Below are 14,505 nucleotides of genomic sequence, written 5' to 3'. Positions count from 1 at the left end.
AATAATAAAGATAATATAAAGGTGCATGCATTTTATTTTTAGATATTTCTGTCATTTCTGCGTCGCAGGCTGCTGCGACCGAGCCTACTGTTGCTATGGTTACTACCTCATTCGCAAACGATACATTTTTTGAAGACAATTAATGTTTTCTAAATATTCTAAATATCTAAATATTTTACTTTTTTTTCTAAGTTGATTCTTTGTAATACTAAATATTCTATGGTCTATTCTATAAAAGAAAGATAATATTCTAAATTAAATCATGTTAAAAGTAGGCTGATCTAAAAAATAAATGCTGGGTTGTTTCAACTCAACTTTGGGATAAATATGTAAAATGTAAAAAAAATATGTAAATATATAAAAAAATATATTTAAAAATGTTGTGTTAGTCCATATAAAATATACATGCAAAGGCCTAATGGATAATGCTCGGTTCACTAAGGGTTAAGTAGCGTTATGTAGCCTAGCTGTACAGTAGTATTTCCAAAGAGAGCTCTGTGTTCATTTACTCAGCCTCTCAGTAATCGATTCAATAAGCTTTATTAAAAGAATGGTTATTATTAGCTTCACAATGCACAAGCGACAATATAAAATATACATGCACACGTGCACACAACAAATCTCAAATTTGGGTGATGGTACGAGCACAAATATAAGCATTTTTTGCCTTCTTCTAAGTGTAGGCACGTTCCCTCATATTTTTCAATGACAGAAGCATGGTCCTCCTACACTGTGAGCGGTGCTGTAACATTCACCGCCCTGATGAATCTCTATCGGTCTCTACTTTTACCTTTGACGCATTAGGACATGACGGGATCGTAGCAGTCGCTGGAAACGGTCAGTGTGTGATGGGAGAGCTACTCCGTTGACTTCGGACAGGTAGGATTAGCTTGAACGGTCATAAATCAGTCGTAATAAGATGGATGTTTAGGAAAGGTCCGCGACCGGCTCGGGTGGAAAGGGAGGAGCGCACGCTCGCGCACAGGGTATCATCGTTTTCCCTTTTGACTTTCATTTTGAGTGTTTCGATGCGCAGTAAGTTACGGTGATTTGTCGCCGTGTGCATTTCGTGTGCTCGATCAAATGTGTCTGCTTGGAAATGCATCACGCCTCGGCATAATTTAGGGAAGTGCAGTTCTCCAGGGACGGACAGAGGGCTCTAGCTGTCACTGCACGAACACACGCCCATTTTCAATGTATGATCAAAATAATGACCCGCGGAATGAGCACAAGACGTGAATGCACCGACTCTGCAAGGCGCCGTCGTATTCAGCGGGCGTTATTTAGGACCTGTGTTTTTCTCTTTTTCAAGATTTCAGATGCTCCGTTACAGGCCGTCGAAATGTTATGACAAATACGGGAATGTTTTTGTGGATCGCCGTGGGTGTTTATTCACAAATGACTGCGGCTCGCGCATAAACATTGAAAACACGCGTGGCATTCTGGCACCTGTGCGCGAGGCGCTTCCTGGTATGTGTCCATTAATGTCGTTGAGGTTTCAGTTATTGCACGGAGAGAGGGTTAAAACCTTGATGTTCAATAACTCTACAAATGCTTCATTCACACTCGGGTTTTTTATTTTTGTGGCTCGTATGAAACAAAGGACATCGCATTATTCGTCTTCGTTGCCCAGGCATGGCGCAACATTACATTATTATTGTAATGTAGTTTTGCTTGTTTTAAGCAGAAATGCTCAGATGTGTGAGTTATAATAACAATAATAACATACTGTACATTTTTGGTCAAATTCACGGTAAAATAAACAACTGGGAGCTGTGGTTTGCAGAACTTTACCGTAAAATACAGTGATGATATTACAAACATTACGGGAGGTGTTTTGGTGAACTGTAGGCCTACATATTATTAAATGATGTACTGTTAATATACCAATATATTTGAGTTATTTATCTTTTCAAGCATCTGTGGCCACTAATATCATAAAGCCCAGTTACTCACAGAAACACATAACACCAGTTACATGATTATTATATATTAATAAACTGCCAAATAAATCACTAAAATGTACATGACTAGAAATGTTAACAGTATTTCACTGTAATATATACTTAATGTTTTGTAAAATATATATATATATATATATATATATATATATATTATATTCATATTATACTGTATCATATCATACTGTACACAATCAACATATTGTTTAATCCACAAATCCCATAAAATTTAAATATTTGTTCTGGGTTTTGTTTTATTTGGAGCAGTGCATTTGTTCATTAATTATTTAACATGCAGAGCTGTCATATCTAGAAAAGGAAGGACCACTTTCTTTATATAGTGTAGGTATATATAGGTATAGTGATCAAATGTATGTATATTTATGGAACTTTATGTAGCTTTATGCATGCAAATGTACTTATTAAAACACAATTATGATTGCTCTCTCTTCTCTCATTGATTAATTATGTTCAAAAGACCTTTCTGCAAAGTTGTTATTTTCCATTCTTGTGCAAAGTTTATTTCAAACTGTTTGGTTGACTTAAGTCTCACCTTACATCAGAAGACAGGCCCTGTAAGCAAATAAAAGAAAACTGTTGGAAATTTGCATGTTCATCTTGAGTCTCTAGACAAATGGCCTGCCTCTGGTTGACATACGCAGAGGTTTAGGATATGTATAGGTTGCTATAGTCAGTTGCACTGGGAAGTGGATTTTACAAATTAAACTTCAAGGATGATATTTTAGACTTGAGGTTTAGTAAACATACATATTTACAGTCAATTGTATTTCAGTTTCTTGTGTCCAGATTCTGTGGAACAATGGACAAGGACCCCCAAACTAAAGCAGAACCTGCAAAGAGCACAGTCAACACCATGACCACCACAGCGGTGAACCCTTCCCATCAGGCCAATGGCGGACCGAAAACTCCTCCTGTGCTCACAACTGTAACCACCTTCCACAATCAACCCACCCCCACCAACAGAAAAGTAGTGCAGGTATGTTTGCCTGAAACATGTTCATTTTTGCATAATATCTTGCCCTTTACAAAGAGTTGACCCTTTTGTGGCCTAATGGTTAGAGATTCAGACTTGTGTGTGTGTGTGTGTTGAATACTCACTGCTGTGTGTGTGTAATTGGATTTTTGTAATGCAGTGCACAAATTCCGAGTATGGGACACCAAGCTTGGCCACATGTCCCTTTCACTTACACTTTCAAATGTTTTAATTACCATTCTGTGCATTTTGCACTATTGTAAATTACATGTTTGTATCTAAATTCTTCTTAAATATTCAGTATAGTATATTATAGTATTTCTGCTGTATATATTTACAGGAACAAATCAGATAATTCATGTTCATGCATAGAACATTATTTAAATCAACTTTGTATTATCTGCGTAAATAAAAAATTAATTATCTGCGTTCTAAAGAGTAACTAGTTGCACTGAATGCTTTAACCGGAAACTGTTTTGAGTAGAATGTTGAAATAGTTGTGAAAGTAGTCCGTAATGTGTAAAATGTAATATTATAATATATTTAATATATTTAGATATATGCAATTTTTGTATATTTATGCACCTTATGCTGTTTGTTACTATTGTTTTTCATCTTACAACATCTTTTAATCATTTAAACTTCCATTTCTACCTCCAGGTGAATCTGTCTGGAGACCGACTGGCACCTTCTTTTTCACCAAGTGAGAGAGTCAACCAAGCTTCATCTTCACTGCAGAGCCCAAAAACGGTGTGTTTGCCACAACATAGAAGAAATTATATATATATAATTTTTTTTTTTTTTTTTTTTTGGTGTTATCATAACATTTTTTAATTTCTCTTTTGCGCCCTCCACTGATTTTATCAATTTCTTGACGGTCAGATTTCTCTACCAAACGCTCCTGGATCAACACCCCTTGTAAGAGGATGTCAGAATCCAAGCACTGCTACGGCCGTGCGTAAAATCTCCCCTCAAGCACTGCTTCTGGGGAAGAGCCCAAGTACAAGTCAGGCTCAGATGCTCCTGAGGGCCCAGATGGTGAGACAACTTGTCATGTCCTGTTCTGCAGGATTTTTAAACACTTTATCATTTTAGATTTCAGTTCCTTACATGCACTTTACACTTTTTACCCACAATGCAACGGAAGCTGTCCCCCCTTTGATACTCAAATGGAAACTTTTCTGGTTTCTCAACTCTTAGTAATGGCAGATCTAAACGGCTGTCCTGTGACCTACTGCACTACTTACTTGCATTCCTTGTCAATTGTGTATTTATTGCAGGTATCTACATCAGAGTGATGTACCATTTTTTGTGTTTTTAAAAGAAATCTCTAGTATTCACCAAGGCAGTAGTTTATATGATACAAAAAAGTAATACTGTGAAATATAAAGATTTTAAAGAAATGATTTCTTTTTAATGTGTTTTCAAATGTAATTCATCCCTGTGATGTAATGCTAAATTTTCAGCATCATTACTCCAGTCTTCAGTGTCACATGATCCTTCAGAAATCATGCTAATATACCGATTTGGTGCTCAATTAATACTAATAGCTCCTTTTAGTGCATAATTCTTTTGTGGAAACCATGATACCTTTTTATCAGGATTATATGACGAATAGAAAGTTCAAAAGCACAGCATTTATTTGAAATAAAAACTGTTCTAATAATATATTTTAGAATCAATTGAATGTGCCCTCGCTGAATAAAAGTGATCCTTTCTTTATTTCTTATTAAAATCTTACTTACTCCAGAACTTTGAATGGTGGTTTTTCCACAAAAATATTTAGCAGCACAACTATTTCTCATCATTGATAATAATTACAACAGTTTCTTTAGCACCAAATCAGCCTTTTAGAATAATTCAATTAGAATAAATGGATCATGCGACACTGAAGACTGGGTTAATGATGCCGAAAATTCAGCTTTGCCATCACAAATAAATTACATTTAAAATTACATGTAAAAACACAAAACAGTTATTTAGAATTGTAATAATATTTCACAATACTACTGCAGTTTTGATTAAACTAATTGCAGTCTTGGTGAGCAAAAGAGACTTTCAAAAAAACTGTAATTATTCCAAACTTTTGACCGGTAATGTACATGCTGTGCACACATTACTGGTGTCTACAGGTTGTATTTCTTCTCGGCTCATGGTCTAGTGTGTCCAGCAGGCATATTAACTAAAAAAAAAAAAAAAAAGGAGGATTAGGGTCTAGCGGTCTGCACAGTGTTCATGCTTGCATATCTCTAATGAGGACAGATTTTACTCGACCACATCAAAAGCTTTTTTGCTGTGAATTTCACCATCACACCCTCACAGCAAAAGCACAACAGGCAGGAAATAACAGCCTACTATTTTGCACCACTGACACTTTTTCTTTATCTTTTTACCTTCTCTCTTTTTCTTTCTCTCTTTCTCTGTGCTTGCTGTCTGGCAGTTGATTCTAACGTCTGCTGTGCGGCCTGCTGTACCTGCCCTCTCCTCCTCCTCTTCCTCCTACCCCTCCTCCTCTTCCTCACCTCGATTTCCCTCCACACAGGTGAGCTTGTTTGTGGCTGGTCATGTGATAAATACATCCGTGCTTCTGAATCTAAAGGGAAAGTTCACTCCAAAATGAAATTTTGTCATCATTTACTCTCCCTCACTCTGAACTTACTTTCCTTCATATAACACAAAATGAGAAGTTTAGCAGAAAAAATGTAAAATGAATGGGGACTGATGGTGTTTTTATTATTTGCTGAAAATCATCTTCTCCGCAACAGTTCTCAAATCTCATTCACATTAACATTAAAAAGAAGCAATGTGTTGTTTCAGGTTTGACGTCAATGATTTCGGATGGTTTCGTATACAAACCTAACATATGACTTCTGAAATTTTCAGAAGAATATCATGGATAAGTGGTATGAGCTTTTGTTTGTGTGTGCATTTTTCTCTTTTTTTTTTTAATATGGAAAAAGCAGCTCAGATTTTCTGCTTAATATCTTCTCACATTTAAAAAAGAAAGTTATGCAGGTTTGTAATGACATGAAAGTGAGTAAACGATGACAGGTTTTTCATTTTTATTCTAGGCAACTTTAACACATAACTGTAAAAAAAATTTTTCCCTGAAGTTTTAAATCTGTGTTCATCTGGTTTCTGTTACATGTGGTGTTTTTCCAAAACCAGAATTTATGACATCAATATCTTTCATTCTGTCTCTCTTTCTTCAGCTCCAGAGTCTGACTCTCCGTCCACCTCCACCTGGCACCCTTACCATCCCTCCGAACTTACCACTAAAACCCACAACGTCAAGCCAGCCCCCTCCTCTTTCATGCCCAAGATTACAGACCTTCCATCTGAGACCCAGCCAGCCAGTGAATGCTCCAGGGAAGGATGGAGCTACTAAGACAGAAAGCCCAGCATCTCAAACAGCTCTAACGAAATCACCCGTTCGCCATCTTACAGTTCCACCTCCATGTAAGTGACCACATACATATCCCACTCTTCAAAAGATATTCAAAATGCAAATGTTTTGATCAAATTTAGAAACAGACTACTGTTCATAAGTTTGGGGTCGGTAAGATTTTTAAATTTTTCTGAAAGAAATATCTTATGCAAAGGCTGCATTTACCGTATTTTCCAGACTATAAGTCACACTTTTTTTCATAGTTTGGTCGGTCCTGCGACTTATAGCCAGGTGAGACTTATCAAAATTAATTTGCCATGAACCAAGAGAAATGAACCAAGAGAAAACATTACCGTCTCCAGCCGCGAGAGGGCGCTCTATGCTGCTCAGTGCTCCTGTAGTCTACACTGAAAACATAGAGTGCCCTCTCGTGGCTGTAGACGGTAATGTTTTCTCCTGGTTCTTGTTTCTAAATAAATGAGACTTATAGTCCAGTGTGACTTACATATGTTTTTTTTCCTCGTCATGAAGTAGTTTTGGACTGATGCGACTTATACTTAGGTGCGACTTATAGTCCGGAAAATACGGTATTTGATCAAAAATGCAATAAAAACAGTAATATTGTGAAATATTATTACAACTACAACTGCTTTGCAGTTTAGTATCATTTATTCTTGTGATGGCTTATTCTTGCTTGTGTCTCCAGCCCTGTATGCACCTGCACAGGCCCATGCCTTAGCGAAGCAAAAGCTGAACAGCAGCGTTCTCAAGAGACCCCACAGCCAGATCAGCATCCCCCAGCACCCCTTCAGTCAGAGGCATACGCCCCCCAACTCTCCCCCTGCAACACCAAAGAAGCCTCTTCCAGAGTTAAAGCGCTGCCCATCCACCCTGCCATCCCAAAGCGTGTCAGCACAGAGCGCTTCAGTGTCCATCACTGTTCCTTCTCCCACGAGGTCTCATCTCTCACCCCCTACCCTGACTTTGCCCTTGAGGTCTTCCCCAACTGGTGGGTCCTTACTGGCTACAAAACAGCTGCTGAGGATTGCGTTGTCTTCTGCATCCCAGTGCACCAACGGCCAATCAAAAACAACCACTGTGTCCCCGCCCCATGATCTCATCCAATCAAAGCCGCTTGTCTCGTCAGTGCTCTCTAAACCAGAGTGCCCCACCCAGCCGCTACGGACTCCAAACCCATGCCCACAGCTGGTGCAGCTGTCGCCCTCCAGACAAACCACAGCGGCCACACCTCTCATCACCACCCCGCCACTGGCGTCTCCTCAACGGGCGTCCCCTCCGTCTCCAGTGCTGCCCCTAGTGTCCACCAGCAGCATTCTCGCACCGCTGCAGTCCCCTTTGACCTCACAGAGTCCAAGAAAATCGGCCGAGGCATCAAAAGAGCCAAAAGATAGAAAGCAAGAGCAAAAGGAGGGAGATGTACCAGAACAGATTCCTGAAGATCTGAAATGTGCAGCACCCGAAGAGAAAATTACCCAGGCTGTCGCCGTCGATCAGCCGTCAGTTGAAACTTCAGAGAAGGTTATTAAAAACAATGCAAACATCAAACCTCTTTTTTTTTAATAACGTTTTTAGGCAATCAATATGGATTTTTAAGTGGCTGATACTATGATTGCAGTATGGCTGATATAATGCTCAAAAGACAATTTAATTTACATTTAGTCATTTAGCAGACGTTTTTTTCCAAAGCGACTTACAAATTTAATGATGAGAAATGTTACATTGATGAATTGCTGAAGTGAATCAAACACAATTTTTTTTCAAAATTGGATTTTGGAAATGATGCAAGGGGAAAAACTTGATAATTGGCTGATCAGGCAATTCTCATCTAATACCCATTGTCTAATAATGGACAAATATCATCCGATTAATACTGATGGCAGTCTATCATTACTTCTCAACTTGCATAACTTTTTTTTCTCAACAGGGTTATTATAGTTAATTGAAAATAAAACCATAAAAATAATTTTTGTTACATTTTCATTATTTAATTATAAAATAAACGTTAACTGAAATTAAATATTTAAAAAATAATTTATTTAATTTAAGTTGCATTTATAATTTAGTTTTTGTTTTGCTTGTACTAAAATAAAACTAAAATAAAAATGAATAAAAACTATAGAGACCTCTAAAAATAAACTAAAAATAATAAAGTGACCAAAAAAACACAAAAAAAAACTAAATAAGATTACATTTAAAATGGGAAATCGATAAATAAAAACTAATTATAAATATTAATATAGATATAATAGCATCTCAATGATACTGTCATAACACTATTTTACAGTAATGCCTTAGTAAGTATATGTTGCATTTCAGGTCTTGGACAAGATGACAGTCTTCACAGAGGATTCAAGGATAGACAGCCAGTTGAAGACTTTACAGAAGAATGAGCCCCTCTCGTCCTCAGTCGCACCATGGCCAGCTGAGAAAGATGACCAGTGTGAGGAAACGTCCACGCAGTCAGACAATCACTCAGGTATATAGAGTCATAATCAGCAATAAAAAGTTACAAATTTCAATATGAACGCAAACATTTATCATCAAATGTATCCAATTTATTTGAATGTTCTAGGAGAAACATCTGAGATAGCTGATGCCTTAATATATAACTGAGAACAAAGTCTTCTGAGATCTGAAGCAGCATTTATCGAATCTGTCTTCATCTTTGCAGCAATCTCCAGCCTCTCCTCTGACATGTCACCCATCCAGTCCTCCATCACTCAGCCATTAGATATGTCCCCTGTGGACAGCTGCTTTCCTCCAAAGTTTCATCCTGTGCTAGAAAGGCCACCAGTTCAGCCTCCCACCGTCAGTCAGATGAAGGCCACAGAGGCTCAGCAACCATCAGGAGCGGTCAAACCTTTGGTTCTGACACACCTGGTGGAAGGATTTATCATACAGGAGGGACTGGAGCCATTTCCGGTAAACAAATTATTTATCAACCATTGCCTAAAATGTATTTTTGTGGTCATGTACTGTATAATCCTGGAAAATCTGTATAACTGTTTCCGCAAAAAATATTAAGGAGTACAACCATTTTTTACATTGATAAAAATAGGAAATGTTTTTTTTTTAGCAAAACCAAATCTGCGTATTAGAATTATTTCTGAAGGACCATGTGAGACTGAAGACTGGTGTAATTATACAGAAAATTTAGCTTTTCCATCACAGGAATAAATTATATTTTAAAACATATTAAAATAGAAAACATTTATTTTATGCATAATATTTCACAATAATCCCACAGGTGAGCAGGTCCTCTCTGATGGTGGGTCCTGTCCTGGAATCTGGGGTGAATGGGGTGATGGAAGCAGAACTCATCCCTTCTAGTTCAGAACCTCCAGAGGACTCCACAGACTCAGATGATGGAGTTACAAACAGTGAGTAAAACACCCGTCTACTTTTGCGAGTTAGGGGTTGAAAATTAGCAAAGCCATTAAGGATCACATTCCATGCAAGACACAATTGGTCTACTCCAAATCTCTCATTCAAAACTGAAAAGAACTAAAGATTGACTGTTTAATCTAGTATGTGTGTGTATTTTCTATTTGTGTGTGTCTGTCTGTCTAGCTATAATCTATCTTTCTATCTTTGTTTTAATATTTCCCACTGTAGATGGTGTCGGACGCTCCCACAAGCTTGTTCTGCAGTGCCAGTTTTGCAAGAGGAAAGGCACTGCCCAAACATTCCCACGTTCAAAACGCTTCTGCTCCAAATCCTGTGCCAAAAGGTACACCTACCTTACGTGAGATAAAAAATACATTGACAGAGTAAAACAAACTAATTGTTAGTGAATGGGTGCCTAACTTTTATTCTAGCACGTACAAATGCTCCATCAACACCACTGCAAATGTCTCTCTTGCTTAGTGGAGTGTGAAACCACAACTGGAAGGGTCCGAGCATGATTTCCTGCATGTATTTAGAGTACTCTTCAAGAATAACAGCAGAATGCATGGTGTTGGAAAGGGTATTTCCATCCACAGCTTAACAAATAAAAATGCATTTTTACAGTGGCCACAAAAAGTGCTCGGACAAAACTATAAATGTATGAATGCTATTGCATTATACAACAATTATCAAACCAAGGAGAGTCTATTTTATATAATACAGAACAAAAATACTTTCTTTTTAACACCTTTTGAAGACTTTCAAGGGAAATTTTCACAAAATGAGGGTCTGTTTGGTGTTGAACTAAATCAATAGATATATAGCACAAATTGAACACAAAACAAGTTCTGGATGTCAAACTGTAGTGGAGCAGGTTCTTAGTAAATGTGGTGAACTACACCTGTGGTTACTGGTTACCTATCTCAACTTGACTTAAAATTACACAAATTGGTCATTGCAAAATGACTAAGTGAAGTTAGTTAAGAGAAGCGGAATCATTTGTTTGCAGATGCCACCTAGCTTGATTTTTTGCATCTAATGCAATGACTTTCACACATTTTTAACTGTATCAAAGTGTTCATTTACTTTTTTAGGAGCACTGTATTGAAGAATGGTTGATTAGTGAATCAAGCACTGAAAACTAGTCACTAGCATTGTCTGAATAAGACTCACACACACACATACACACTCTTGACAGGATGTGGTCATGGTTTGTGATCAAGATCAACCCTTGACACACATAACAAGCTGCAAGGCTGATTTTGGTCAGTGTGTTAAATTGACTATAAAGACAACCTTTGTTTACCTCCTCAATCTTTTTGCAGGTTCAGTTACACCAAACGTTTCCGCACGCTCAGACGCTGTGTAAGTGAGGGGGGCCATCGATCTGAGCTCAATGGTGCCGAAGAAAATTTCCACCAGGTTTGTCCATGTCTTGTAAATCAATGTTTGTGTTTGAGATATGCGTGCTATACTAAACTCTGTTACCGTCTAGGCCAAACATGGCACCACAGAGCAGTGGAGAATCCTTCAACGGCCGCCACATGAGGGGGAAGATGGGACGGCTGCTCCGATGAAGACCAGGCTCCGCAGACATACGGAACAGGAACAGGAGCGAGAGATTAGAGTCAGGCAAATGGTGGAGGAGACGAGAAGTGCTCCAACTTCACCCACAGATCCTATGTCTCCCACTGATGTCTCCCCCTACCCCAAACCAGCTCAGTGGTCAGTGGACCAAGTGTCAAGCTTCATATCCAATTTACCAGGTACAAAGAACCCCATCTATATCTATCTATCTATCTATCTATGTATCTATCTATCCGTCCGTCCGTCCGTCCTACTGTCCATTCGTCTTTGTGCTGTTTTCTGTCTGTCTGTCTGTCTGTCTGTCTGTCTCCTGTCTCTGTCTATCGGTCTCCTGTCTATCTGTCTCTGTATATCCTGTCTCTGTCTCCTGTCTGTCTGTCTCCTTTCTCTGTCTATTTGTCTGTCTATCTATATATTTGTGATCTGTCTGTCTCATGTCTGTCTGTCTGTCTGTCTATTTATATATTTGTCTCCTGTCTCCTGTGTCTGTCTATCTGTCTTTCTGTCTCCTGTCTATGTCTACTGTCTGTCTTTCTGTCTCCTGTCTCTGTCTACTGTCTATCTATCTGTCTCCTGTCTCTGTCTGTCTATCTATCTATCTATCTATCTATCTATCTATCTATCTATCTATCTATCTATCTATCTATCTATCTATCTATCTATCTATCTATCTATCTATCTATCTATCTGTCTATCTGTCTGTCTCCTTTCTCTGTCTGTCTGTCTGTCTCTGTCTGTCTTTCTTATCTCCTGTCTCTGTCTATCTGTCTCCTGCCTCTGTCTATCTATCTGTCTGTCTGTCTGTCTATCTATATATTTGTCATCTGTCTGTCTCATGTCTGTCTATCTGTCTGTCTATCTATTTATATATTTGTCGTCTGTCTGTCTGTCTTTCCGTCTATCTATATATTTGTCATCTGTCTGTCTGTCTATCTCCTGTCTATGTCTATCTGTCTGTCTGTCTATCTATATATATATTTGTCATCTTTTGTCTCATGTCTCTGTCTGTCTGTCTATCTATATTTGCCGCCTGTCTGTCTCCTGTCTCTGTCTATCTGTCTGTCTATCTATATATTTATCATCTGTCTGTCTGTCTCATGTCTCTGTCTGTCTGTCTGTCTGTCTGTCTATCTATCTATATATTTGTCATCTGTCTGTCTGTCTATCTCCTGTCTATGTCTATCTGTCTGTCTGTCTATCTATATATATATATTTGTCATCTTTTGTCTTATGTCTCTGTCTGTCTGTCTGTCTATCTATCTATCTATCTATATATTTGTTGTCTGTCTGTCTATCTATTGGCCAGGCTTTCTCAGGCTAACATAAAATTTGTTTTTGTCAACAAATTTTGTCAACATTAGCACTACTGTATTAACCCACCTCAATTGTCTCAGGGTGTCAAGACATTGCAGAATCCTTCAGAGCCCAAGAGATTGACGGGCAGGCCTTGCTTCTGCTGACAGAAGACCATTTGATGAGCGCCATGAATGTCAAACTCGGCCCCGCTCTCAAAATATGCGCCCGCATCAACTCCTTGAAAGAAGGTGGAAGATAAAGAGAATGAAACAGAGACACAAAAGAAGCTAGGTATATCCTTGTGGACCATAAGAGCACTTGCCAATAGAATAGAGCCATTTTGTGCACTTTAATCTTCAGAGATTTATGCGATAATTTCATTGTTATGAGAAAGCTTACATGTATTTGCTTGAGCTAAACTAGCAAAACCTTACAGTTCTTGTAAACTTAGCCTCTGTCTGAAAGCATGGTAGCAATATAATGGTCTCAGTCTGTGAGCATTTTACAGGATGTATATTTAATCGCAGTAGGAGGGAACTGTTAGCGTCTCCTTTTTTAGTATGGGTAATCATGATCAGGGTCAGTGATTTTATATTTTTGGCTGAGAGCAAAGGAGATCACTTCCTGTGTCAGTGGGGAGAGTTTTGACAAAAACGGAAGTGCTGTTATTGTGTGCATGTCCCATTGTATATATTTTCCTATCGTATTCCATATGTATACATGTATAACAATGCAGTGTTCTGTGTGTATAAATTAAACATGTTTTGTGAAGGATTTGTAATATTAATATATTTCTCTTCTAAGGCTCTAGAAAGTACAAAAGCGAATCATTTCAAGTTTATAAACATTTTTAAATGACGTTTGAGATACTGACATAAATGACATTTTGTGAAATCTCCGCAGTGGTACTGTGTAAATCAGACAGACTGTCCAAGAATAAGACAAGAAGAAGGTACCCAAAGGCAATTGTTTTAAATCAAGGCAGTGAAAAGGTGCCTTTTTTATGAGACCTTATGAAACTACTGTAGGCATTTTGCTGAGGCGAACTATGTACTAGATTGTGTCATCAATTGTTGTTTCTCATTGTTATATAACCTTTCTTGTGCCACTTTTGATTATTTAATTAAACCAACTACATTTTGTTACGGAACTTTGAATTAGCCATTTATTGTACCTATTTCTTTGTCAATTTTGTATTTATATATTTTATATTTTTTGTCCTTTTACAGGTGTTAATGTGGATAACCAAGCTTTTTGAGATACTGTGGTAAATAGATAACCATTCAAAAGTTTGGGGTCATTTTTTATTTTTATTCCACAAGAATACATTAAATTGATCAAAAGCCAGAGTAAAGACTTTCACAATGTTATATATAAAAAAAAAAAAACAATTAAAAAATATCAAAGAATCAGTTTCCAGAAAAATATTAAGCAACACATCTATTTATTACATTAGTAATAAATGTTTCTTGAGCACTAAGTGCGCATATTTGAATGATTATCATGTGACACTGAATGGCTGTTAAAAATCGGCTTTCTCATCCAGGAATAAATTACATAAAAATAAAAAATAAATCATACCAAACCCAAACTTTTGAACAGTAGTGTATGTATGTGGTATTATAGATACAGTACATTTGTTTTTTTGTCCTTTAGTAAGGGTGGGTTCTCTGAGCTTGGTATGAGTCATAAGCGTCCATATATGTTTAAAATGTCAAAAATTGGTCTTGGACAGCGTATTATCATCTAACCCACTAGATGGCATTCACACCAAAAAAATGGTAACTTCATAGCTCCTAAGAGAGCATCTTTCGAAATTGTTATGGTTGACACAAAGTTCTTTTGTAAAATACTATCACGATTATTTGATT

The 14,505-nt window shown here is 37.6% G+C and overlaps 1 protein-coding gene across 5 annotated transcripts; it reads left to right on the top strand.

Moving 5' to 3' along the window:
• The first annotated feature begins 754 nt into the window (after positions 1–754).
• LOC113066165 (polyhomeotic-like protein 3) lies at positions 755–13,781 on the top strand. 5 transcript variants are annotated; one of them, XM_026237882.1, is made up of 14 exons: positions 755–879; positions 2,769–2,958; positions 3,616–3,705; positions 3,838–3,993; positions 5,396–5,497; positions 6,168–6,414; positions 7,050–7,882; positions 8,681–8,840; positions 9,036–9,286; positions 9,612–9,744; positions 9,980–10,094; positions 11,077–11,173; positions 11,247–11,517; positions 12,733–13,781. In XM_026237882.1, exons 2-14 carry the CDS (start codon positions 2,782–2,784, stop codon positions 12,891–12,893), a joined length of 2,793 nt encoding a protein of 930 aa, XP_026093667.1. In that variant the 5' UTR covers positions 755–879; positions 2,769–2,781; the 3' UTR covers positions 12,894–13,781. The 5 variants fall into 5 exon arrangements, with proteins under 5 accessions (XP_026093667.1, XP_026093666.1, XP_026093671.1 ...); XM_026237881.1 differs by having other exon boundaries at positions 756–879; positions 2,755–2,958; XM_026237884.1 differs by lacking the exon at positions 755–879 and adding an exon at positions 931–1,470.
• Positions 13,782–14,505: the final 724 nt, after the last annotated feature.

The sequence above is a fragment of the Carassius auratus genome, chromosome 49, assembly GCF_003368295.1.
Source record: "Carassius auratus strain Wakin chromosome 49, ASM336829v1, whole genome shotgun sequence".
In the NCBI taxonomy this organism is placed as follows: Eukaryota; Metazoa; Chordata; class Actinopteri; order Cypriniformes; family Cyprinidae; genus Carassius; species Carassius auratus.
The sequence above is the reverse complement of the archived record's forward strand: the minus strand, read 5'-3'. Positions and strand labels throughout refer to the sequence as shown.